At 34.7% G+C, this 24576-nt stretch overlaps 1 protein-coding gene across 3 annotated transcripts in view; it reads right to left on the bottom strand.

Moving 5' to 3' along the window:
* The window catches only part of LOC148282993 (uncharacterized), a 155657-nt gene that overhangs the window by 1890 nt on the left and 129191 nt on the right, over positions 1-24576 (bottom strand). Inside the window, exons 7-11 of one of the 3 annotated variants that reach the window (XM_088224177.1) lie at positions 23870-23964; positions 20608-20726; positions 15201-16100; positions 2037-2187; positions 616-727 (exon numbers count right to left, since the gene is read on the bottom strand). In XM_088224177.1, the coding sequence (XP_088080303.1) occupies positions 616-727; positions 2037-2187; positions 15201-16100; positions 20608-20726; positions 23870-23964 (1377 nt within the window). The remainder of the gene's footprint in view (positions 1-615; positions 728-2036; positions 2188-15200; positions 16101-20607; positions 20727-23869; positions 23965-24576) is intronic. The other 2 variants (XM_088224178.1, XM_088224179.1) reach the window with 2 other exon arrangements.

Below are 24576 nucleotides of genomic sequence, written 5' to 3'. Positions count from 1 at the left end.
TACAGAGAGGGAATACCTTTGTAAGAAAGGCATATGGAAGTCTAGGTATTTAAAGTGGCCACTTAAAGCAGCCACGTAGACTTTCATATTCCCTTCTGAAAAATGTTTTCCCTCTCTGTTGCAATAAATTTAGAAACAATTATTTTTTAACCGTTTATTAAGGCTTTTAAAGAAAAAATGATGAGAGAAATTCAAGCCTGAAAAAGATCATCTATTGAAGTACCTCTAAACACAAGCACGTTGCTCCGTTAGAAGTAAAAACATCAAGTATCATGTAACTTTTTTGAAAGTAAGTTCCAAATACTCACGGGACCACAACCCGTCTCAATCATCCTACAGAGAAAAGCTTCATGAGGATAATTTGTAATCAGATATTCCCGAGAATGTCACATTTCACATCTTATTCTTTTGAATGGGCGTCGGTGCCAAACAACTTCCTGCGACCTATGTCAATATATTGTGAAGGATCCCTGTACATTAATTCCGGCCCTCCAAACCCCGGTCTTTGAAGAGCCAGGTTACTGAGGGGGTGGGTGCTTACACATCTACTGCTAAATCTCCTTCTCCAAGCCCAAGTCCTTAAAGTATCTGGCTATTAGGCATTTCCCAACTTACTTTCTGCACTATCTTCAACCTGTTCCAGGTTAGTTGCTTTGATGAGTTCGTCTATTAGAGAACCCGGATTCACTCGGGTGTTTTCTACTCTTCCGGATACCGTGTGTCCGCCCTGAAAAAAATAAATCATTACAAATCCGAAAGGTGAAAACGATCATAGGCTTCCTAAGGTCGTCAAAGGGTTTCCTGGCTCCGAAATTTGAGGTAGTGGTGCGCAAAGAGTATCGCATGATTGTTAAGCCAACTTCCCCGCAGAGGAGATAGCATTTAAAGAATAGAAGAAGGTAAGACTGACTAGAAACAACCTATTTTATAAACGTCCATTTTATGTTACGATGAATAGGATGTTAGAATAATAGGGGAATATGCTTTCATCAACTGTTTCGTTAGTTTAAGTACTTTTTTAGATCTTATTTTCGTGTAACAAAAATGATCAAGATACACTGTGATCGGCGTACCAATGCAGTGCCCTATGGGGCATTAGATGCAGAAAGGAAATGATGATATTTTTTAGGTTCTTCGTTTTCGGGCAATTAGAATCTTGACATTTTCTGAACTAAAATTAAAATTATGTCCGGTTTGGTTATGGTCTTTAAAACTAAGTGATTAAATTGTCAACCTGTCACGTATTAAAATTTTTACTCTATTAATATTATGTACGCTGAAAACATGGTTTAAATTGTCGGAATTGTTTTCACTAAAAAGTTCTTTGTCGATGGTTGCGTCACATTTACAATGAAGGCTGCTATATTAAAATGTAAATTTATCTTCTGAACTCTGATCAAAATGTAGCAACTCCACCGTGGGTGAGAATACCTTTTTTGATTTCCACATCGCCGACCATTCGCTGATAATATTTTCAAATGATCGCAATAGAAAGCTTTGAATCTTTGAATTGAAGTGACAAGAACCCAGTTCAAACCTGATGGTTGATGATTCAAAGCGAGTCTGCCCACGGGAAGAATTCGAACAATAATGTGTTGAACCCCAGTATAAGGTGAGTGTCCCCCTTAGTATAAGGAGAATATTTTTTGTACATTAAAAAAAAAAAATGTTAATTTCAATGTACATAAACTGATTTCCAATTTTCAAGGCATGCGCCGCATCCACAGTATGTATGGACAGAATGCGCCTGGTCCCTGGGTATTTTTTTATGGATCGATGTGTTAAATCAAAAACCAGTACGGAAAATACTATTACTTTTATGTTCAAAGTGCAACTTGTGTGGTATAACAAGAATCGAAAATACAAATCATTTTGAGTTCAATTGAATTTCAAAGAAATTGTCTTTTTGCTAACGGTTTTGTAGGTCTTCCCAAAAACAGTGATCATGGACAATGGCATTTTTTTTGTAACCCCCTCTACGTTGATGATCGTAATTGCATTTTTGCCAGCAAATAACAATTATTATAACTCTTTACCTGCGGATCAGTCTCTGGTCCCACCGAAGCCAGCGCTCCCAAGTTACTCATAGCACCGACACTGGTCTTGTGTTTCCTTCTCTCCAGAGCGGCCTTCGCCCGGTCCAAGGAACCGGTTTCCGTCATCACGAGACAACCTCCGGATGGATTCCTGAAGAAAGAGCATCAAAACGTAAAGAAACATCAAAAAGAAGAGTATTATGTGACCCGTTTTAATTATCTGTGTACATAATAATCTTAATGTCAATTCACACAATATTGTCTTGACCCAGCTTTGGACCTATTGTCCCAGAAATTTGTAGGATATGGCATGAGCCAAGACATTGTTCTAGAGATAGGCAGGCAGGTTATCTCTGCAAAACAACAGCTTACCCCACCATTGCTCACATAGTCGTTTATCAATTTTTGCAGTGTTAGTGTTGCACATTTGAACTACAGTAAAATCTTGCGCAGTTGAGAGTATTCGCGTAGCTGGGGCAGGACAGAATTGTACTATTGTAATTGTAGATAAACTTTTCTTTTTTTATTGTAATGGAGAAGAAAAAAAAGCAATACCACTCAAATTTTCAGATGTTTTAAATATCTCAACTGCAGTTAGCTTATAATGTGGCTTTAAATCTTTTGAAACTAAACAATAGCATCTTTTTTTGAGGGTAAAATATTTATAAATATTTCCTAAAATGACTTAACATTTTTGTTTGTAGATTGTAAAATAAGATGTAGCGTGAAATATTATGTTTGGCGGCTTAAGCTGTTTTATTTTTCTGCTTGCAGAACCAGCCTGCCAATGGTAATGCCGGTAGGAAGAGCAATGTCTTTACTCAACCGTATCTCTTCGGATAACGACAACTTCCATGTTACTGAAACAAAGTTCAGAGAGGATAGCTTCCTTTTACTTTAATTACCGGGTATATTAATTTTACAATTTTTCACATTCAAATTGTAATGAAAATTTTTGATAATGTATGCATTGAAATATATATTTTGCAATGCATATAAAACATATTGAATAGAACTATATTTTTAAGCTTTGAACTCAGTCCTTGTGCTCTTCGTAAGGAGACTATACCTTAAAAAACTTTAACATTAACATTTAACATTACATTACTTATTAACATTTTGTCTTAAAGCGGGAACATTGAAGCCATATGTCTTTTAAAGTTGGTATATTGCAATCTCTCTCATTTTAACCGCTAAAAGAGTAAGTTTTTACAGATAAAAATGTTAAAATTGTTAAAACTCAAAGAAATCTACATTTTTCTTCAAAATATTTACACCAATCCTCCATAGATGGCATTACCATATCCTTTTTATGAATAAATTCAATAGAAGATTTTTGACAAGCAACACCATACACTTCTATACTTTCTTTATGCATACACGATCTGACCATACTCGCTTAGATACTGAGACAAGAAGCTATCAATTGTTTTATATTGTAATTTTGAAAATACGATCTTGATTTACGATTATTAAAATTGCACTGTGAACTTACAAAAATGGCCATATTTATACAAATTTCCTTCTTTAATCTGCACCCAGTAGCTGGTATAATGATGCATGTTTATTTTTTAAATAACTTTCTTACCTGCTGACATTTTATAAAAATAGTAGCTAAACAAAACAGATATTGAATTAAAGTTTAAAAATGTTTCAAGCTAGAAATCAAACCCCGGAACCTCATGCGTGGTAGCCAAGCGCCAATCACTACACTACAGAGGTGAAAACCAGTATTTGCAAACTCAAAACGCATAATATTAATAAAATAAGATACGAGGTAAATTCAGAAAGAAAGTTCCGTTCGTATTTCCTGCCATCTTGCCATCATACCCTGACCTATTAGAAGGAGTTGACGCCATTATCAGTTCGCTGACTGTTTCGTATGCTTCGTGGTGCTTGTTTGAAATGCCGAATACAATTTTATATTCCGCCGCTTGTAGGATAAGATCTGCAATTCGTTTCCTTAATGTAAAGAACAATAAACCAGTCCGCATTCATCAACAGATCTGTGAGGTGACCGGAGAACATGTGATGTGATTAGGTAAGAAGGTCGTGATAATGTGCATGGCAACGAACAGAGTGGGCTTCCCCTTTTATGAAGAGGGAATAGAAAGCTTGTGCTTGTGTTATGATAGTGTCACACAAAATGGTGGTAGTTATGTAGAAAAATAATCGAAGGTCTAAAGATTTTTCTGAATATGCACTTGTTTTCTTTGAACTGTCGAACGGAACTAACATTCTGGATATACCTCATATAACAAGACAAAACTGTTTAATAGATAGAAAAAGATAATAAATTGATAGTAACACTTAAGAAAGCAAATTCCCAACAGCTATTATAAGTTTAAGTTGATACAAACTAAAATTAAATTTTAATTAATTGTTCATTTCTCACATTAGAAGATTCTTTAACACTATTGACACATGAAAAAACGCCCTTGATACAATAATGTCAAATTGAATAGACATGTTAAAAGGGCATAGTCAATGGCATTACGATTCATAGGTAATTGCCACAATTGCCGTTAATTATACTCTAATATGGATTATCAGTCATGACGCAATAAAGAAAAATGCCATCGCGTGGAATGAAAAATGCTTTGATTGCAGTGAATTGTGAAAAACAGAACAGATATATAGTTTCATTTGTAAATACAATCTGATTCATTAAATAAGTAGATATGTGGGGGACAACGTCCACAGATCGATGACGCACACAGGCGCCAAATGATTTTACCTGAACGACCCAAGAAGCAACTCAGCATTTTCTATTGGATACGGTACATTATATTCTGCAAGACCAACAGTATTGCACTTATGACGTTAACTCAACTACGAAATCGGATGACATATCCGGTGCAATGTCCCAGAGTACATTAACTCCATTCCCGCCATGGAGACATGAAGTACAAATGAATACGGCCAATAAAAAAACCATGGGGCGTGGTAAAGTCAGTCAGTCAGTGATTCATAACACAGTTCTGAATCTTATTAACCATGTAACAAATACACATAAGAACATCAGCCCCGTTTCTTCTGTTCACCTCCATCTGGAGTAAGAGCTCTACCTCTACGTAGACCTCCATCCTACAATACGTTTTCTCAATTTTTAAGTGGATAAATAATACCACTGACAAACAGCGTCTTACCATAGTAACGAGGTTACACAGAAATATGAACTAAGGAAATGCGTAAGTATTTCTTTCTAACACGAATGTTTGCATGTGTATTGAGATTTGCTATCTCCTTATTTTAAATTATTGATGGCAACGCAATATTAGCTAAATATAACATGCAGTTAGTAAAAGAAAAATGCGTCTATTTATTATACGTATTGACGGCCATTGGGCCTGATATAAAAAAGCAACACATAATTAAAAAACAAGCCAAAAATGAATGGAAATTCTTGTAATTTATTATATAAAAGTGGGTTGCTGCACAGGACTACAAAAAAATAAATACTCAGGCTATGCAGCGAATTTAACATAAAGTATATTTCTAATTTCTCCTTGATGCTTTATGTAATGTTTATTTTGCATACCTTTATTATTACTACGTCCCATTGCAAACCAGTAAATTCACATTTTGTTAGCCTTACAACAGACTATTGTCTAGTTAGGCGACAAATTGCGAATTGCAAATTTAAAGAAAAATCTATATTTACCCGTATGTGAATTGTTAACAGTTTTTTTCTTCTGTCTGTAGTTTCTCTTCTCTTCAATAAATAAAATTAGAGGTTTGAATGGAACATTTGAATTTAAATACATAATTGTAGATTAAAATTTTGGACGCGTAGTTGGTTTTTGACAGACAAACTAGTAAGACGTGTTTTGGCACGATCGGGGAATTTTCGCCATTATTTCAGAGTGAAAATGGCAGATCCCCACTAATGCCTCGCGGTTTGTTTGCGATATTTTGTCAATAAACCAGACCATATCAATGTGTACCTAACGACTTTTTCCAGTTGGAAAATGAAGAGCACTAAGGACGACATTTTGTGACCATAGATAGAGACAAAGACTGAATCCCTGAGGGAACTGAAGGCCATACAAAAAAGTGAACTCCAGAAATGTTTGGAGAATTGGAAGGAACGATGGTGATTACATTAAAGAGGACAAGGAACATTAAGGAATAAATTTTTAAAAATCCAAATATACACAAATTGCCTAAATGTTTTATCAAAATTATTCTGGCACACATAGAAGTAAGGTATATAATTGGTTCTATGATGAATTTACGTACAATTGTGTTTTTTTTTAATATTAATTTTAAGAGCATGGTTATTTATGACTTTCAAAAAACAGTCCCAAAATCTAAATAATTGGGTAAATTGTAAAAATGCTAATATTTCTTGATAAAAAAGTTTTAAAAACACTACCCTGAACTATAATTATTGAAAAATAAAAAATTAATGTACTGTTTGTTTGAAGTGACTAAATGCATAAAAGCAAAAGATCTCAATGTTTTGAAATCTCATATATTTTTAGACAGGTCAGCGATCTCAGGTTTGTCTCTAAAATATATTTTCAAGATCAAAATTAATTATTGAAAGTTGGTACTCGTTTTTATTCAAAGCAATTTAACATATTTATTTATAAATTTGAATAAACCACTTTAACTTTATTACCTTCTTTGTCGGTGACTTTGCTAAACTGGCATTTTGTTTTATTGATTTATGAAAAACTTTATTTTACACCGTTTGCATGGCGAAGTCCTGATGATGAGGAAGTTACCTCGAAACCGGCCGACGTATAACTCTAAATTTAAGGTGGTTTATACAAATTTATAAATAGATAAGTGTAAAATGTCATACCGCAAAGTGAAAAATGTTTTTGATACGATAAAAAAAAAAAAAAACAAAGTGGAATAGATTAACATGCTACGGCGGGGATTTTAAATAAATAAAATATTATAATTTGTACTGAATACTTACAAAACTTTAAATACCTAGAGAATATTTTAATTTAACAATTAACAATAAAAATAAAACATTTCTTTCGGCTCAAAGAATAAGTATTCTTTTAACACACCATAAACTAAATAAATTTGCTACAAAAATATACACAAAGCGAGTAATCAACCTTATGGCATTCACGCATCATACGAAAATGAAGGGTACACTACTAAAACGAGTACATTGCATTTAAAAAATTTTTGAGCCTTTTTCATCTCCGAGTGAATTTAATACATAGGTTTACAACTTTGCTTTGGCCATTTTTTGTTTGGTTTGGTCACAGTTTGGCCCTCGACGTGGAAGCATGGCCGGGACATCCCCATGATTTTCTGCGCTTGGGGTTATCGTAATGGACCCATTTTTCGTCCCTTGTCACAATGCGATGCAGAAATCCCTTACATCTTTGTCTTTCAAGCAACTGTTTACAAGCGAACAAACGCCGTTCAACATCTCTAGGTTTCAACGCGTATGACACTCAATTTCCTTGCTTCTGAATCATTCCCATGGTTTTGAGGCATTTTGAAATCGCTCGTTGAGTCACTCCCAATGATCGAGCCGACTCTTCTTGACTTTAACACGAGTCTTCATCAAGAAATGCCTCCAATTCAGCATCTTTGAAAATCTCCCCTCGTTCACTGCTATGGCGTTCTTCTATGTGAAAATTACCGCTCTTGAAGCGTTGAATCCACTCACGACACGTTCTTTCACTGATAGCGGCCTGACCATGAGTATTTGAGAGTGAAGAGGTATATTATTATACTCTACTGGATAGTAGCTATTTGTTAGTTCATGTAAAACATATGATTGAATGGATTTAACCTCAAGGAATAAATAAATAAAATAATTTAAGTTGCTTACAATTTTTGGTTTATTACACACGAAAATACAGAGATTAAACAAATAATACTTTAAAAAGAATTTGAATACTGGTGAAGACAGAGATGGGCGAGTGACGTGTTACGTGTCCTTATATAGGTCCATTGGGCACTGCGGCCATAGACAACACAGCCTCCTCTCTCACTCTCTGGTCCCCACAAGAGCATTTGATGAGCCACAGTTGCAGATTTCATTATATTAAAGCAAGAAATTAAAACCTCCCACAAATGACGAGACTTTGTCTCGTAAACTGTCATTTTCAATCGAGAATAACTTTATGATGCAGACGCAAGTGTTTCCATGAGGTTATGTTGACAGATGCCCAAGTTTATTGCATGATGTGTATGATCTATTTATTTCGACCACTACTTACCGCTAAAGCCATCTACAGGAAAATGGCGGAAGCAAAGCTGTAGACGTTATAGAAAAGAAGACGTGGCTGCCTGTCTTATAAATTTTAGGAAATCAACTGGCAATCGACTGGCAAAAAAGACAAAAAGCGATGCTTGTTGCTATGGGCTTGTTTTTGTCAGTTTAAGAAAGGAGTTTATAGTTTGTATTTACCATAGAGATATTTTACATTAATTGAAAACCAATTTTATTCCAGTGTCCCACAAAAAGGTATTTTATTCTTCTTTTTGCTCTCCTGTAAAATTATTTCATTGTTGATGAGCTCGATTTTGCCGTGTACCCTTCAAATATCATTCTTAAAAATATAATACGTAGCAACTCATTAAAACACAAAACATAATCAACATCGTCAAATAAATATGTTTCTATTGTAACAAGATTCAACTTGTAACAACGGTCGGATCTAGAAGCAAGCTATAGTAAAAAAACAGATTTACAATACAACATTTAATAACCCGCGTACAATGTGAGCAAAACTTGTAATTTGACAATGAAACATGTGGGTACTTTATTCTAGAATTGTCTAGAAAATTATCAAATCCTGTTGATAAGTGACAAATTTTAAACAGATTTTAAAATTGAAATAGTTTTTATACAATGTTTCAATCTTAGAGTAATAGCACGTCACTGGTTAGAGTCGCCGTTTGTATGGAGAAAAACCGTTCTATGATTATTAACTACGAAGTTAGCTACATATTACAGCAATACAAAGGGCCGTAGGTACTCGGGTCGAGAATCGCAAGCGAAAACCGAAACCGTCCATCACACGTTTGTTGTTAAACTAAAAACCAAAAATTTGGAACGCTTTTGTTCTACGCAATAGAGCTAAAAGGATTTCAATACATTTTTCAGGAGTGGTCAGCGCGTTTGCCTACCACGCAAGAGGTCTCGGGTTCGATTCCCGACATGGTTGGCACGAAATATTTATTTGAAAAGGGTGTTTTTGCTCTAGAATATTTCATAGTCCCTGGACTGGCACCTGAAGCCTAAGGCTGATCACCTTACCTTCATGTAACAGAAATGATGAAGGTACGCTGCGGTTGGTGTATCAATCCAGTGCCCTGTGGACCATTAGATGCGGAAAGGGAATGATGATGAAATAGTAAAAATATGTGAAGAAACTACAAAAGGGGGACTCGCCATGGTTTGCTTTTGACACAATAAAACTAAGCCCAAGCCAAGTGAGGGTTTATCAAACAGGGCACTGCAGATTGAATGCTAGAATGAATCTCTCTGAAACTTCTAGATGTGGGTTCTGCAACCTTTATACATGTTATGTGAATGTGGTGCTATATATACCAAAAGAAGCCACATCCTTGGTGGACCATCGGTTAAACCTTGGGATGTGAGAGCACTCGCTCCCTACCTAATAGCCCACCACATTAAGGCCTTTGGCTTGGAGGAGACCAAATAGCCCGTTACTTTAACCTTTCCCTTACTGTCCTAAAAACACTTTCGAGTTACGGAGCTGTGTAGTCACTACACATTAATAAAATAAGAGATTTAAAAAGGGAAAAATGAAATATTTATAAGGAATGGCTTTAATTAACCATAATTCAATTCAAAGATGATAATATTTCAAATCTAACTGATGAAAACATGAAAAAACCATTGCGTATCGCTAACGACTCGGGCGAAACGTGCACCCGTGTCAACTTGCCGAGAGCTACTAAGTAGCTAGTACTGGATATGTAGTGGACATGTAACGCCAGGTGTTATTAGTATACTGTAAGTATATTTGTGATTTACCCCCGATTTCCGATAAAATGCTTTTTTGTGCCTAATAAGTGCTTGCAGATGGAAGAATTGAAGAAATATGGATGCTAAAACATAGGCAAAATGGTGAATGTTACACATTGTGTAAAGTGGCCACTTAAACCAGCCAATGACAGGTCATAAGCCCTGTAAATGCCTAGATTTACATATTCCCTTATTTAAGCTGTTCTCCAACCCTGTTGTAATTTGTTAATCTTAATGACTTCCGAGGGGGTGAAATCCAGTCTTTTGTCTACGAACATTTGGACAAACTCAAATATTGTAAGTGCTTATTATTTAATAACAAATTATTTCAGTCGATGCGTAAATGTGTAATGGAGAAATACTGAAAATCTAAACCCAATATTTATTATATTTATAAAGATATTATAGTTATTAGACGCAATGTGTACTAGCTACGCATCACCGCGCGCCGGGGAGGGAGGGTTGAGGACTTGGACGAGATTTAGCAACAGATATGAGACCACTCGCCCTCAATTTCAGAAGCTCGCTTCTTCAAAGACTTATATTACATTGTACTAAATTTGGGTTTCATTATGCTTATACGAAGGGGAAGGTACCCTCACCGGTTTGTGACTGGTGCCGAAAGATAAACGATCGATCAAGCATATTGTCGAGGATTGCAATTGGATTGACTGGACCCCTAAATTTTAATTTGTTTTCATCTTATTTTCACCTTCCCTTAATTGTTTCCTGCCATACGCTCAATAATAATGCTTATACGTATAAGTCCTGAGGTAGTAATTTTAAAACAGGTTGACATATAACAATTAAAGTGGTTTATACTATAGTCCTTAAAATATAGCTTGCTTAGAATGACAGCTGTCAAACTAATGTCATTAGTAATGGGAAATTACTGATCACTGATCAAATCGATTTTATCAGTTATTTCATGCAATCGTGAAACTCTCTTTCCGAAAATTGATATAAAAAACGCAAAAACGAGCCTATTATAGTGTGTTTATCAAAAAATGAGACATTTATACATTTTTCGTGAACAGTTTTACACTCTTTTCACATCAATTTGTCTCATCTCTAAAGCTAGGGTTTCCTAGGACAGCGGTGTCCGTATCTTAACGGCCGTACTGAACGGTGATGCGGTGGACAGCCATCGTAACGATGACTAGAGAGTGGTTTCCTAGGAAAACGGTGTTATCAACACCGTTTAACATCGTTTTCCTAGGAAACCAATGTCTAGTCACCGTTACGACGGCTGTCCACTGCATCACCGTTCACTACGGCCGTTAAGATACGGGTACCGCTGTCCTAGGAAACCCTAGCTTAACGTTTTTGTAAAATGATTTAACCTTGTAAGAACGTCGTTAATAATTAGGTTTATTTTAGTTTTAAAGCTGATTTTATATATTAATGTTGATTTATGTTTCAAGAATTGTATTAAAAAAATTAATTAACATGCCAGATACAAACGATTTTTCGTATGTCAATATAAATAACTCCTTTGATGTTACTAGAAAGTTATGTCGTCAATTTTTCTGACAGCTGTCATTCTTTCTAATCATGTTACATTTTAAGGACTATAGAGATGGTAAAAAAAATTACACAGTTATTTTGAAACAGTTATATGTACTTCAAAATCAACTGAAACTGTATCACAGAAATAAATGAAACTGTTAATAAAAAACTAATGTGTGAAAAGTGGGGATTATATTAAACGATATCAATTGATGACACCAATTCATATCTATCGTATTCTTCCAATAGTAGTGTTTATTTAAATTTGAAATAAAATAAATACCCACACATGGGCCATGCCTTTGTGGGACTTTTTTTTGTGCTTATGTAATAGTTATTTTGTATTTTTAACTAATGTATACCTATTGTAAAATGCAAAGAAAAATATTACAATACGTGGTGGGGGTAGTGGGATCTTAAAAATTTGATGCTACGCCTCCGGGACGCCAGCTTTTCATCCCTTGCTATTTACTTTTGCCTTACTTGTAACCATGACCAAAAGTAACCGATGCTGCTACTCTTATCAAATAACCGGAACGCCCATTTCTAGTTTATATAAATGTATAAATACAAGGGTAAAATATCATACCACAAGGAGAAAAATGTTTTTGATATAAAAAAAAAGAATAATTAAGTGTCGTTCCGGGTACAAGTTTTGCTCCGTTGAACGCGGGGCTGGGGAACCAGGAATTAGACTGACACGGCTGTGGCACTCGGCCGGCGATGTTTGAGCGTTGGCGGCAGGCTGTCGCTGTCCTGCTGGGCCACTCCCGAGCCGCACTGTCGACACCACGCCTCCCTGTCCCCAGATGTCGAGACAAACATCAGTTATTAACAAAAACAGCAAAAATATGTGCGTAGATTTTTGCGGTCACTGTTATCAATTAGTATCGCCTTTTTGGGTGATCCCGTGTAGATCTCTTCAAGCCATCTGCAGGGTAAAACAGTTTGACCTGAAGATGGCTCCTGTCGGAATAAATCCAACCGACACGGGATCACCCAAAAAAGACGATGCTAATTGAGGACCCTTCTCACAAAATAAAATACCTACAAAAAAACAAAATGTGTTTTTTTTTTACTAGAAATCGATTTTACTATGTTTATGGACAATTCCATTATTTCTGAAATTCACTTGACGTACTTTCTATATAACGCGGTACGAATAATTTGATTTGTATTAATTCCGAGTTTCATATAACGCGGCAGTGGCTTCAATATAACACAGTAAAAATTCTTCGAGCCCACAGTCTCAGGCTGGAGAAAACGAGATTCAATCCTAAATCCACGGAAGCATTTCCTAAGCAATAGGGTTGTCGATGGTTGGAATAAGCTGCCACAATGTGTAGTCTCAATGGGTTCAAAAATGGACTAGATTTGTTTGTGAAAATAGATTTACGCTTTAAGCTGCTCGCTTAAAATGAATGCAATAATAATAAATAATCTGTAAAGCATTTATTTAGGGTTTCTTATAGCGGGAATTCTATTCGTTATAGGAGGGTTGACAGTATTATTTTATTATTTATTTATTTTAAGATTTTTAAATATTTTTTATTTTCTATATGAACACCTCACTATTATATTATTATTATGTATTATCGTTTTTATTTCCTCCTGTAGTGTATAACATGTTCTACTAAAATATTTATATATCGATCGTCCAGTTCATCGTAGTCAGACATCTCCAAATTACATATTCAGAGATAATGAGCAAAAAGAACTACAGTATCTACTCAAGAAATTAGGAAAGTTAGTGCTGGTTTCAGATTTCGCACACTCAAATTAAAGGTATGAAATTGAAATAAAACGCGCATGGTTGACTGTTTTTACATAGCTAGATATGAGCATTGATTTTATACATATAAAAATATAATCAGGTATTACTACCATTTGAGTGAATTACCCCTTTAATTTATTTAGCATACTTGATATACAACGTTGCATTATTTGACTTATATTGCTACCGAAACCATTTTTTTAAATATATTCTTTTGAAACTATCTATCTATCTCTATGTTGAACAATATTACTTGGGACATAGACATTTTTCAGGTCTCTGAGGGAGTTTTTCGTTACAAGATTCTTTTACTTTTTTAACATATTATTCTCTGCATATTATGTATACTTATGTTATTTTTAATATACCTAATTTTCCCTTATTATTTTAATTATTTCTATATGTATGAATTAAGATATTCCATTTTGTAATGTACATATATATGAATAAATAAAATTGGAAATATTGAAAATTGAAACATGAATGGATGGTTTAACAGCAACAGACTCCAGGACATATTCAATAGTTTGGTTGTGGTTCCATGGTAGTATTGTGGACAAACGGAGCAAAGGTCCGAGGTTCAAATCCCACTCTTAACACCGCTCGATTTCCATTTTTCCAGCACAAGTTATTTACGACTTTTAGGAAATGGTTTGTAAATTGAAATATTTACGTAAATAACGAGAACTCAGTGGCCTTTGTGGCGTTTTGGCTAAGATACTTGACTCACAAACGGAAGGTTCCAGATATCAGCTACCATCCGTTTCCAGTATCTGAGACCCGTCATAATACATCTTCACAGGTCGCAGTGACGTCGGGAGCTTGTATAGCACTGACACCCGCCATTAAGAATAATACTCTCCGGTATCCGGCCGTATAATGAGCTATTATCCGGTATCCGGCCGTATATTGCGATATTATCCGGTATCCGGCCGGATATTGAGATATTATCCGGTATCCGGCCGGATATTGAGCTATTATCCGGTATCCGGCCAGATATAGAGCTCATGCTGGTATCTGATCAGATATTAAGCTACTATTTGATATCGGCCGGGTATCCGGACGGATACCAAATAGTTAACGGATATTAATTTCTTCTCTAATTCATTCATTTATGGACATAATATTGCTAGTTGTATTTTTTAATTAATATATTTTCTCGCATATGTTTCGAAACTAAAATTAAACAAATGAAACCTTTTATTTTATTGGCTGGTTGGAATAAATGAACAATATTAGGTAATAATTGTATTTGTGTACAAAAATTCTAATAAATATCATGTTTGTTCAATCAAATTTGTTTAATGTAACCCATTAAAAATGGCCCACATAATTGATATAATTGGATAAATCATAAAAATGCAAATATAAAATATATATATATATATATATAATATATATAAAATGCAAATAAAAGTATATACGAGTATAAATAAAGACAATAAAATATACTATCTTTGTATACTTAAAAAATATCATGTATCATGCAATCGGACAAACACTGGGTTGAGTATCCAATTTTGAACTTGCGATTTTCAATCTCACACACATACATACCTTCGTGTCAATATTTGAGATGTTGTATTAGTAGCTTACGGCCATGCTGTTAGTTTGCAGATATAAATTTTCAAAGAAAATTTTTGAACCAAAAATGTTCACAAATCAATTTAACACATTTTAAAACAATTTAATCCTGGACATCACCCGCCACCTTGTTACCTAAAATGAAAGAAATGGACTTTGGTGTTTCACAGGAAATATCGGGATGGGTTATGGATTATGTATACCGACTCATCAAGCAGTGGGCACCAAGCAAATTACAGTCGGGCGGACATTAGTACAGGTGCAAACCATCACCGATGCAGGGTAAAATGACCCACGGATAGAAATATTCACAAACCTTTGAAGTGTGGCCACCATTTTCTTATCAGTAACATTCCCGATAGTGTGGCTATGTCTCAAAGGATTAGGCCCGCTATCGCCCCCTTGTTTGGCGAGGGCGACACCAGATTTCAAAGTCTGCAGTGCATTCTTTTGGTACAGAGGCTTCCGGTTGTTCGGCGGGTCGACGAACACCTCGTCGGGATCCAACTTCTTGGTGTCCGACTTTGGAGTTGAATGGCCGAATTGTCGCAACTTTCCTAGGTCTCTGTCGGCTACGTGGTAAGTATGCCGCGCAAAATTCTTTCCGTGTCTGTCTTCCAGAGCACTCTCGCTTTTTATCAGGTGTCTGAACTCAATATCTACCTCAGGGGCTATGTAGAATTCGTCTTCGTTGCAACTCGACAGCCTGTGCTTTTCGTAGAGTGAATTTTTTCTATTTGCCAAAGGAGTTAGGAAGGGAAAGTTGTGGAACAAGCCGCTCTCTTCCTCCTTCTGCTGCTCCATCGCTATCTGCTTCTCCATGAAATCGGGGATAGTGTTAAGAGACTTCTGTTTGAATATTTGAAAGTTTGACAGGGGTAATACATTCACGGCGGACCTCGCCAGGGACATGACATTCTGTTTCTTCCTGTCGAAGTAGGAAGGCACAGCGAAGCAGTGGTCGGCCTTCGTGCTAATTGGGGATATAGGCGACATGTTGATCGCATTGGGTGTCAGGTATTCAGAATCGTCACTGAGAGGGGAGAGAGGGTACTTGTGGTGTTTCGGTATCAAGTCTGGCTGGACGGATCTGTTAAAGGTCCCATTCGGAGTATGGTAAATCTCGGAAGAAGTATCCGAATTGGGGACTGGAGAAGCCAATGTTTGGGCCATTTTTCTGTTTCTGTCGATGAATAGTTTTGGACCCAGTCTTCTGCTAACATAATAAAACATAAATGGGTAAAAAAAAAAACATGCCAATTGAAATAAAAAAAAAAAGCGAGTAGGGAGATTTCAAGTGCAGAATACGGGATCAATTAGGAATTACGTAATACCTAATGATGATTATATTTTTATAAAACAATAGAAGATTTTCTATACATTGGCATTGATCAGAAAAGAAATTGCCGAAATATGAACTTGAAAATAAAATATTAAAATTCTCATTAAAACATACATAATAAAGAATCATAAATGAGCATTGAGCAAAAAAATAAATCTGCAGCTGTTTTTGAGCATTTTTTTGCATTATATTTTGTCGAGTTAAAAAAAGGCTCGGTAACAGCAAGTGGGTATTAATGTTTTTTGAAGAATCTACTATTTCGACGGTAAATAAATATTTAACTGTCCACCAAATGGTTAACATTTGTTTCCACTTAAACATAAATGCTCCAGATGTAAATCAGAATTTTATTTATCATGAAAATGATGATATAAACTCGTGAAAAATTTAGCAAAAAATCACTTTGCAAACGGTGCTGTAACATTATGATACATTAAGCAAAAGACGAGATATTTTGAAACACAGGCATTTAAAAACAAAAATATAACATATCGACCCATCCTACGTACAACTGTGTAACTGCCTCATCCACGGTTATATGACTGTTGCATTTTTGAAATCTACACCTTTGAAACTTTAATGTCAAATATTAAAAATAAAATCATTGGAACATGTTTTTTTAAAAATGTATAAATGTTTAACTGCATATACCTAAAACAAAATCCGAGAAATAATTAGGTATGTGCCAGCTACAAACTATGGATCCAAATTGCTCACTAGAAAAACCAAGACCATTATTTACAAAACTCTCCTCAGACCGGTCATTACATATGGTGCTGAATACTGGGTTATTACTAAAAGAGATGAAAATATGGTATTAGTATTCGAAAGAAAAACGTTTAGGAAGATATTTGGTGCTGTCAACCAAAACGGAGTGTGGAGGAGACGGATTAATCATGAATTGGAGGCACTGTATGGCGAACCCAATATTGCACAATTCATCAAAATAAGAAGACCACAATGGTTGGGCCATGTGCACAGAACGAATGATAACTGCACTCCAAAAAATATTATTTGTACCACTCCGGAAGGCAGACCAAAATTAAGATGACTGGATACTGTGGAAAGTGACATAAGAGCGATTGGCCTGACGAACTGGAGAAGAGCCGCGGGGGCAGGCACGAATGGAGACAAATTCTGGAGGGGGCCAGGGCCCACAACGGGCTGTAGCGCCACTGATGATGAGCTACAAACTATTACGCGGGGGTAATGCGGCGCGGCGCGGGCGACGGAGATCTGCCCGTCGCTCAGTTCTACCTCGGACAGCGAGAGAAATTGAAAAAATTTCAAAACACAGGTATACTTTTTAAAATAATGAAAATGATCTAATATTAATTAGGATTTTTTGGTAAAAGCTGTGTAAGTGGACATTTTAGGGGAAGATATCAAAGGAAGTACAGAGTAAAACTATGTAACTAGGCAGATACTCGTGAAACATTTCAATGAATCCCATTGAATAAGCCCTGTACCAGCAACTTACAGTATTGATGACAGGTTATGTAGCAAAGTATAAGTGTGCATGTGTGACAAAACAAAAACTAGTGATCTCAGAAAGGACATTTATTTTTTATCTTATTAAATAACTCAATTTAAAGCGTAATGCCAAATTTCACAGCTTTGCTACATAAGAACAGCGAAATATCACGAGTTGATTTTTAAAAAATCTTTAGATCGCTCTCCTGTAAAATTTACTTTTTTCAGTTACACAGTTGTACGTAGGATGTGTCGATATGATTTACAAACAATTACATTATTTAGGCCTGTTATAGCAAAACATGACTCGTATTCTATGTAGACTCGTGTGACATGCCACACAAGGTTTAAGAAACTAAAATGCGTTCCACCAAGAAATGTTAGAAGACAATCCCGAACTATGAATAATATTGAAGATATTGTATTAAACTAATTATGCTTTGTCATGTACTTTCTTCATCCAAAATGTGGTTTTGCTAAATACAACATTTACTAGACCACACAGTGGCCCCAAGTCTAGTTTACTATCCCAGTATGGATGATGATGATAAAGATCTAAGGGAATCCTAAACCCCATGCAATAATGGATTATTCACTTTGAAAAAAAAGTCTAAAGGAGTAATAAGGAAAATTTATGATTTTAAATACACCAATTACAGGATAATGAGGAAGTTCAGCCCTACGGGAAATTGGATACCAAAAATGTATTCTTACGCACGGTAAAAATTAGAGCATTTTATTGTAGGGCGAAGATTCTTGAAAATGTATGAAAATAATAATACAAAATTATTTCGATAAAAACTAAATACTTTGCATGATGTCACTGGCTCTTCCGAATCAACCGATGATAAGAGTTTTGATAGATTTCCGTTTCACGGTAAATCAACTGACCAATCAGCAGATTTCATCGAGAAGAAGGAGAAAAGAACTTGAGACGTCAAGCGCAAAGTAATTTAAAAAATTCAAAACTTGAAAAAATCATAGCGCTGATAATATGATAAATATAAAAATAAAAAAATGAGCGTAGTTGTTGCTTTGAGCTAGCGATGTGTACATACATAGGAAAATTTATGAACAATTATTGTTATATGACATAAAATATTAGTGCCACGTCACACTATTAGAACATAAAAAAATGTTAGATAAAACATTCAAACAGTGTGAGATAAGCTTAAAGCTGATATTATGTGTGACAAATGAAAACAACAATTTTCACACCAATCCATATAAGTTGGAGCGAAAAACATGATCATTTAATAAATACTATTATTATATTATTAATCTTCGAGAGAGTGAGTTTTTGAGAGAAAAAAGTTTCCTTAAAATGAAAGAAATCTACATTTTTCTTGTAAATATTAACACCAATCTTTATAATATGAATCAATTCAATGGAAGATTTTTGAGAAGCGACATCGTACAATGTACGTCCATACTTCTCATGCATAAATTATTTGAGACCTACACAGTACGGCCATAACTCCCTCAGAGGCTATTTACTAACTTCATCCAAAATTATGTTACGATATATTCATAGATCCAGAATTATTAGATTATTGACACATTCATTACAAATGATATCCAGACTTGTGGATTATTGGTTCATATCGTCGCCGTTCAGGCAAGTCACAAACTTAAAAATGAAGACAGACAAAACTCGAGATAAGATCTGGATTTTTTTGTGCAAGTCTTTCTAGATTTAAACAATTGCTAAGATAGACCAGATCTTGTCTTGAGGTAGTAATTATTTTTGAACTTTTTGTCCTAGCTTTAATTTTTTTTTTGTATTTTATTTCAATTATACTTGTACATATTATTAAGAAATGTACGTACCGTTGTTAGATGGACTGAATAAGTCGTTAAATAAATAAATATGCCATTCTAAGCATAAAATTATGTTCTTTAAGAGGCAAACGTCACCGAGGTAACATAGTTAGAAAAAAGTTGCGTAAATCCAATTATTTGTTTTTTTTTTAGTATGTTATTAAAAATTAAAACATTAAAAAAATCATGTTTAAAATATTTTTTTAACGACAACATTATAAAAATTATTAATTATATTTTCTTCCTTTTATTCACTCTAATAACTTGCATTGTCCAGATTATAAACGAGCAAAAGACACTTAGCCAAATTTTAGTCACTTTGCTTCATTGAAAACCTTCGAGATATTTTTTAATGTATCAGAAGGAAAAAATTACCAATGGAATTTATAAAAAACACATGAATGAATTATGTAGCATACACGAAACCTCCAAAACATAAAAATCTGATTTTTCCTTGGTCTCCAAACTTTCATATTGCAATTTCTCAAAATTATGTTCTTGGGTTAGTGACTTTTACGTAAACAGCGGCGATATATTCACAACAAATTTTATCCAGAGTTATGGACTATTTGATATATTCAGAATAAACTTTATCCAGATTTATGGATTATTGGTATATTCATAAGAAATTTTATTAGAGTTATTGGTTACCGATATATTCATAGCGCAAGTTTTATCTAGAGTTGTGAATTATTGGTATATTCACATAAAACTTTATCCACAATAATGGATATCTTAGACATTCATTTGAATGAAAATAGGTTATAATAATTTATGTTTTTCAAATTAAATAAGTTTGATTTTAGTGAGATATAATTAAAACTTGCCTAAAATATAATTTGAAAGGACGACAAGAATAATTTCCAAAAGAAACAAGCTGTTAAACCAAAAGCAAACTTTTATATAAAGGTAAATAAATCTTAGAATTTGCGTATATTTGAATGAAAACTCATTAGGGTTAATATTATACTTTGAAATTTACCATAATGTAATTTAGTACCATAGTTTAAAAAAAAACTCAGGTCAACATACGCAGCAATCATAGTCAACAATAAATTATGCGCACGAGAAGAAAGGTTCAACAAACCTGATGTGTGTTGAGGAGGTGACCTGAGCGTGGCGGGCCCCTTCTGACGAGTCTCCACCCTCGGAACTTTGCCGCGAGTGTTGACTCTGTTGACTTAGAGAACTACCGTAGCCGCTGGCCTAGAAGGGAAAATATTGACAGCTCAATAAAACTACATAAAAATACTTTTTAAATGATATTAAAATAAATACCGACTGTCACATGTTTCTAACAAATTGACAGGAATATTAAATAACAATTAGTCATAAACACAAAATGTGGTATTAAATCATTACCCATGACTAGAGACCGGAAAATTTCGTGATCGCGATAAAACGAAAAATAACGCGAAATTCGGCATTTTTACGTGAATAACGCAAAATTTGGTGTTTTTTGAAAATAAGGCGAAATTCGGTGTTTTTTGAAAATAACGTGAAATTCGGTCACCCAAATAAACAGATATTTAAAATTTTATGTAAATATAAATGGAATTAAGTTGTAAATAAGTTATATATTATGTAAAGTGTATGTAATATTAAATACTAACACACTAACTTGTATGTATAGTACTAAACACATGTGTAAATATTTAAATAAGATATCTTAAACTTGACACTGGCTAGAACAACACAAAAGCCAAAAAAACTAAGAAGAAGAAGAAAGTGTTTTTTTAAAAAATAACACAGGGCTTTGAACAGCCATAAAATATTTCGAAGAATATTTTAAGTTGCTAACTTCACACTTGTTTCTCTGCGTCATTCTATGGAATCTCGGCTTGAAACTGTCACATCTGTGTTGTTATGTGCCGATTCTGCTGAATATGACGATATCTTGAGAATGAAAGGATTCTTGTGAAAAACATATGCATGGTGTAAAACATAGAAAAATTAAGAGAAGAATTCAGCTTGCATTTCAAAGCAATCTTATAAATAAAAGATGTAACCAGAAGACAGGACGTTGTTACGGAATGGCTAAAGACAAGACTGAAACCTTTATCAATATCGGAAAAACTCGAGGATCCGCATGTCAGTGCCTGGATTGACAAATATATGCAAGGTATTTGATTTATTAATTATTTACTTTATTCTCAGCAAAACATTTATTTTTAATGTTATTTGACCGATTTTGATAACCTAACTATTTTTAACGCATATTTATAAAGTGATAAAAATACGACATTCAACATTTTACCTGTAATTTTTATAGTACGCAGTGAATTTGTTTCGTAAACTTAACTGATCAAAACAATTTCCAAAGCCACAACTTTTACAAACACTATTATAATTTCAAGATTAACGCCGAATGAAAACATTTGAAAGTAGACTTAAAAAAATGTCGAAAATACAGTTTTCGTTTCTCAGTTTACAATTGTTTTTTTTCAGGTGCTGGAGATTTGCTGTGCACAAAAACATTTCAGCGCCCTTGAGGAGATTTTCACTAAATGGCGCTATATAAATTATCCAACCATAATTAAGGGAGAAATATCTCGGAATTGTAGCTGCCGACAGAGTTTGCAAAGCGAAAGAAGTTTTACAAAACAAAAAATTGATTTGTTTTGCAACGAAACTACTGATTCTTCAGGCTGTTGTGTGTTCGCCATATAATTTAGAATTAATACAAGTCATGAAGAGGTAAAACTGTTTGTGGCAGGGGTAAAATTTTTAGAGTCAGCCAACCCTACAGATTGTATCAGGGCTATAAATAGATGCCCTGAAAGACTACAATATTGAGTTTAAAAATGTGAAGAGTGTAGTGATAGATTCAGCGTGTTACATTCCGCGTTTTATCTAATATTTTCTAATTTATTTTGTATTTAGTTTTTAAAAAAATATATTACCGGTCGGTTTTTTATATGTAGTTTATATTCAGTGTTATTAATGTTGTATTATTGTAAAATAAATATTTTTAATGCAAAAAAAACAACGCCTTTGACTTTTATTATCAACCCGTGTACTCAAATTGGTTTTAAAAAATAACACCGCTTTTCACAAATAATAACACCACTGTTTTCCGGTCTCTACTCATGACTCCCCACCCTTCCCCCGCTCGGGTCTTGAGATATAGCCTTATACAGGTGTCCAGCGGGCGCATGCGGTGAATATTATCAGTAGTATTATATTCACAGGGATGCTGACAAAAATCATGTCTTCATTTTTAGTAGGCATGATAGTACATAGGTATAGATAAATATCTAACTATAATCAATATAGCAAAGAATTCATTCTATTAAGTACGCTTAAGATGATGCCGTGCTTCTTGCTAGCAGCAATGAAGACCTGCAATTCTTGGTAACAAAAGTCTACGATGTATGCAAGAAAAGCGATTTGCTTATGAATGTTGATAAATCCAAAGTGATGGTTTTTGAAAGTGATGAAAATATAACTAAATGTGAGATCAGTGTGAACTGAGATATTCTGAATCAGGTAGAAGAATTTGTGTATCTGGGAAGTTTGTTGAAATAGGGTGAACAGTGTACTGAAATCTACTTTGGCAAACAAATGTTTATCGCAGGAGGCTAAACTAGCAGTTCTAGTGCCAACTCCAATGTATGGGAGCGAAGTATGGAATTGAAAAAATGATGATGAAAGTAGGTTAAATGCTGTCGAAATGCGATCCCTCATGCGAATGTGTGGTAAAACGATGTATGATAGGTGCACAAATGTCGAGATCCGTGAACTGTGTAAAGCTGAGATACGCATTATCGACAGAATCAAGAAAGGGGTGCTGCGTTGGTTTGGACATGAGAAGATGTATGAATGTAGAGGAAGCGAGATCATTTTGCAAGCGCATTTGTCATTTTCGGGGGAAAACATTTTTGAGAAGGGATATGGAAGTCTAGGCATTTACAGGGCTTATAAGACTCCCATATTCCCTTCTCAAAAATGTTTTCCCTCTCTGTTGCAACAAATTTAAATACGAACAACTCCTTAGGAAGAAAATCCAGCCAGTCTGCAAGCATTTGGACATACTCAAAACATTATGTCATTTTCCATTAGATTGACACTGATTTTAAGTAAATTTAAGCCACCTCACAAAATGACGGCTACTCTCAGGTAAAAATGATAAAATTAAATGAAGACAAGGCAGCCTCATTTCGTAGTGTACGGGGCGTTCGCTACCATGCTCGAGATTCCGGGTTCGATTCCTGGCAGGGTCAACGCAAAATATTGATTTAGGTGGTTTTATACTGCAATATTTTACTGTCCCTAGACTGGCACCCAGAAGCATAGAACTCATCTTATGAGATGTAGATGATGCAGATGGGTAAATGATGATTTCATACCTTAGAAGACATTTCTCCCGATGTATTGGAACTATTCCTAGAATGTCCGCGCAGGCACGCGGGGCAGTGTCCGGTCACGGCTGAATGCGCTATTACTGAAATGTAAAAGACAGAAATATTAGGAAAAGAAATGAGGCCAGGGTATCCTTTTTTAAGGCTACAATTTGGCAGCTGTATGCATTTTTAATTGTGTCTTTATTCATACATTTGGATCACTTTTAAAAAAAACATATTACGGTGTCATCTTGTCGGTTTCTTTAATCGCGTTAAAGCGCTCTTCATTTCCGTGCTCATGGGGCTGGCCATGCAAAAATAGGACGTAAAGACTGAACACACCTATAGTCCTTAAAATACAGCTTGATTAAAATGGCAGCTGTCAAACTAATGTCACTAGTGATAGGAAATTATTGATCACTGATCATGTACCGATCAAATTGATTTTTTCAGTTTTTTGCAAACACGAGACTCAGTTTCCGAAAATTTATTTAAAAACGCAAAAACAAGCCTATTACTATTATAGTGTTTAAGACAATTATTTACTAAAAAATAAGACATAAAATACCTTTTTTCACGAATAACAACAAATGAATTATTTTTTATTCGATCGATTTATGTTGATTAATTTGTCTCATCTCTAACATCTCAAGTTTTTTTTATTTTTAAAGGTGATTTTATATAATTATGTTGATTTATATGTCAAGCATTGT

Source organism: Micrasema longulum, unplaced genomic scaffold (assembly GCF_059751315.1).
Source record: "Micrasema longulum isolate JH-2025_06_02 unplaced genomic scaffold, ASM5975131v1 h1tg000271l, whole genome shotgun sequence".
Taxonomy (NCBI): domain Eukaryota; kingdom Metazoa; phylum Arthropoda; class Insecta; order Trichoptera; family Brachycentridae; genus Micrasema; species Micrasema longulum.
Note: the sequence above shows the minus strand (reverse complement) of the source record. Positions and strands in the feature narration are given on the sequence as shown.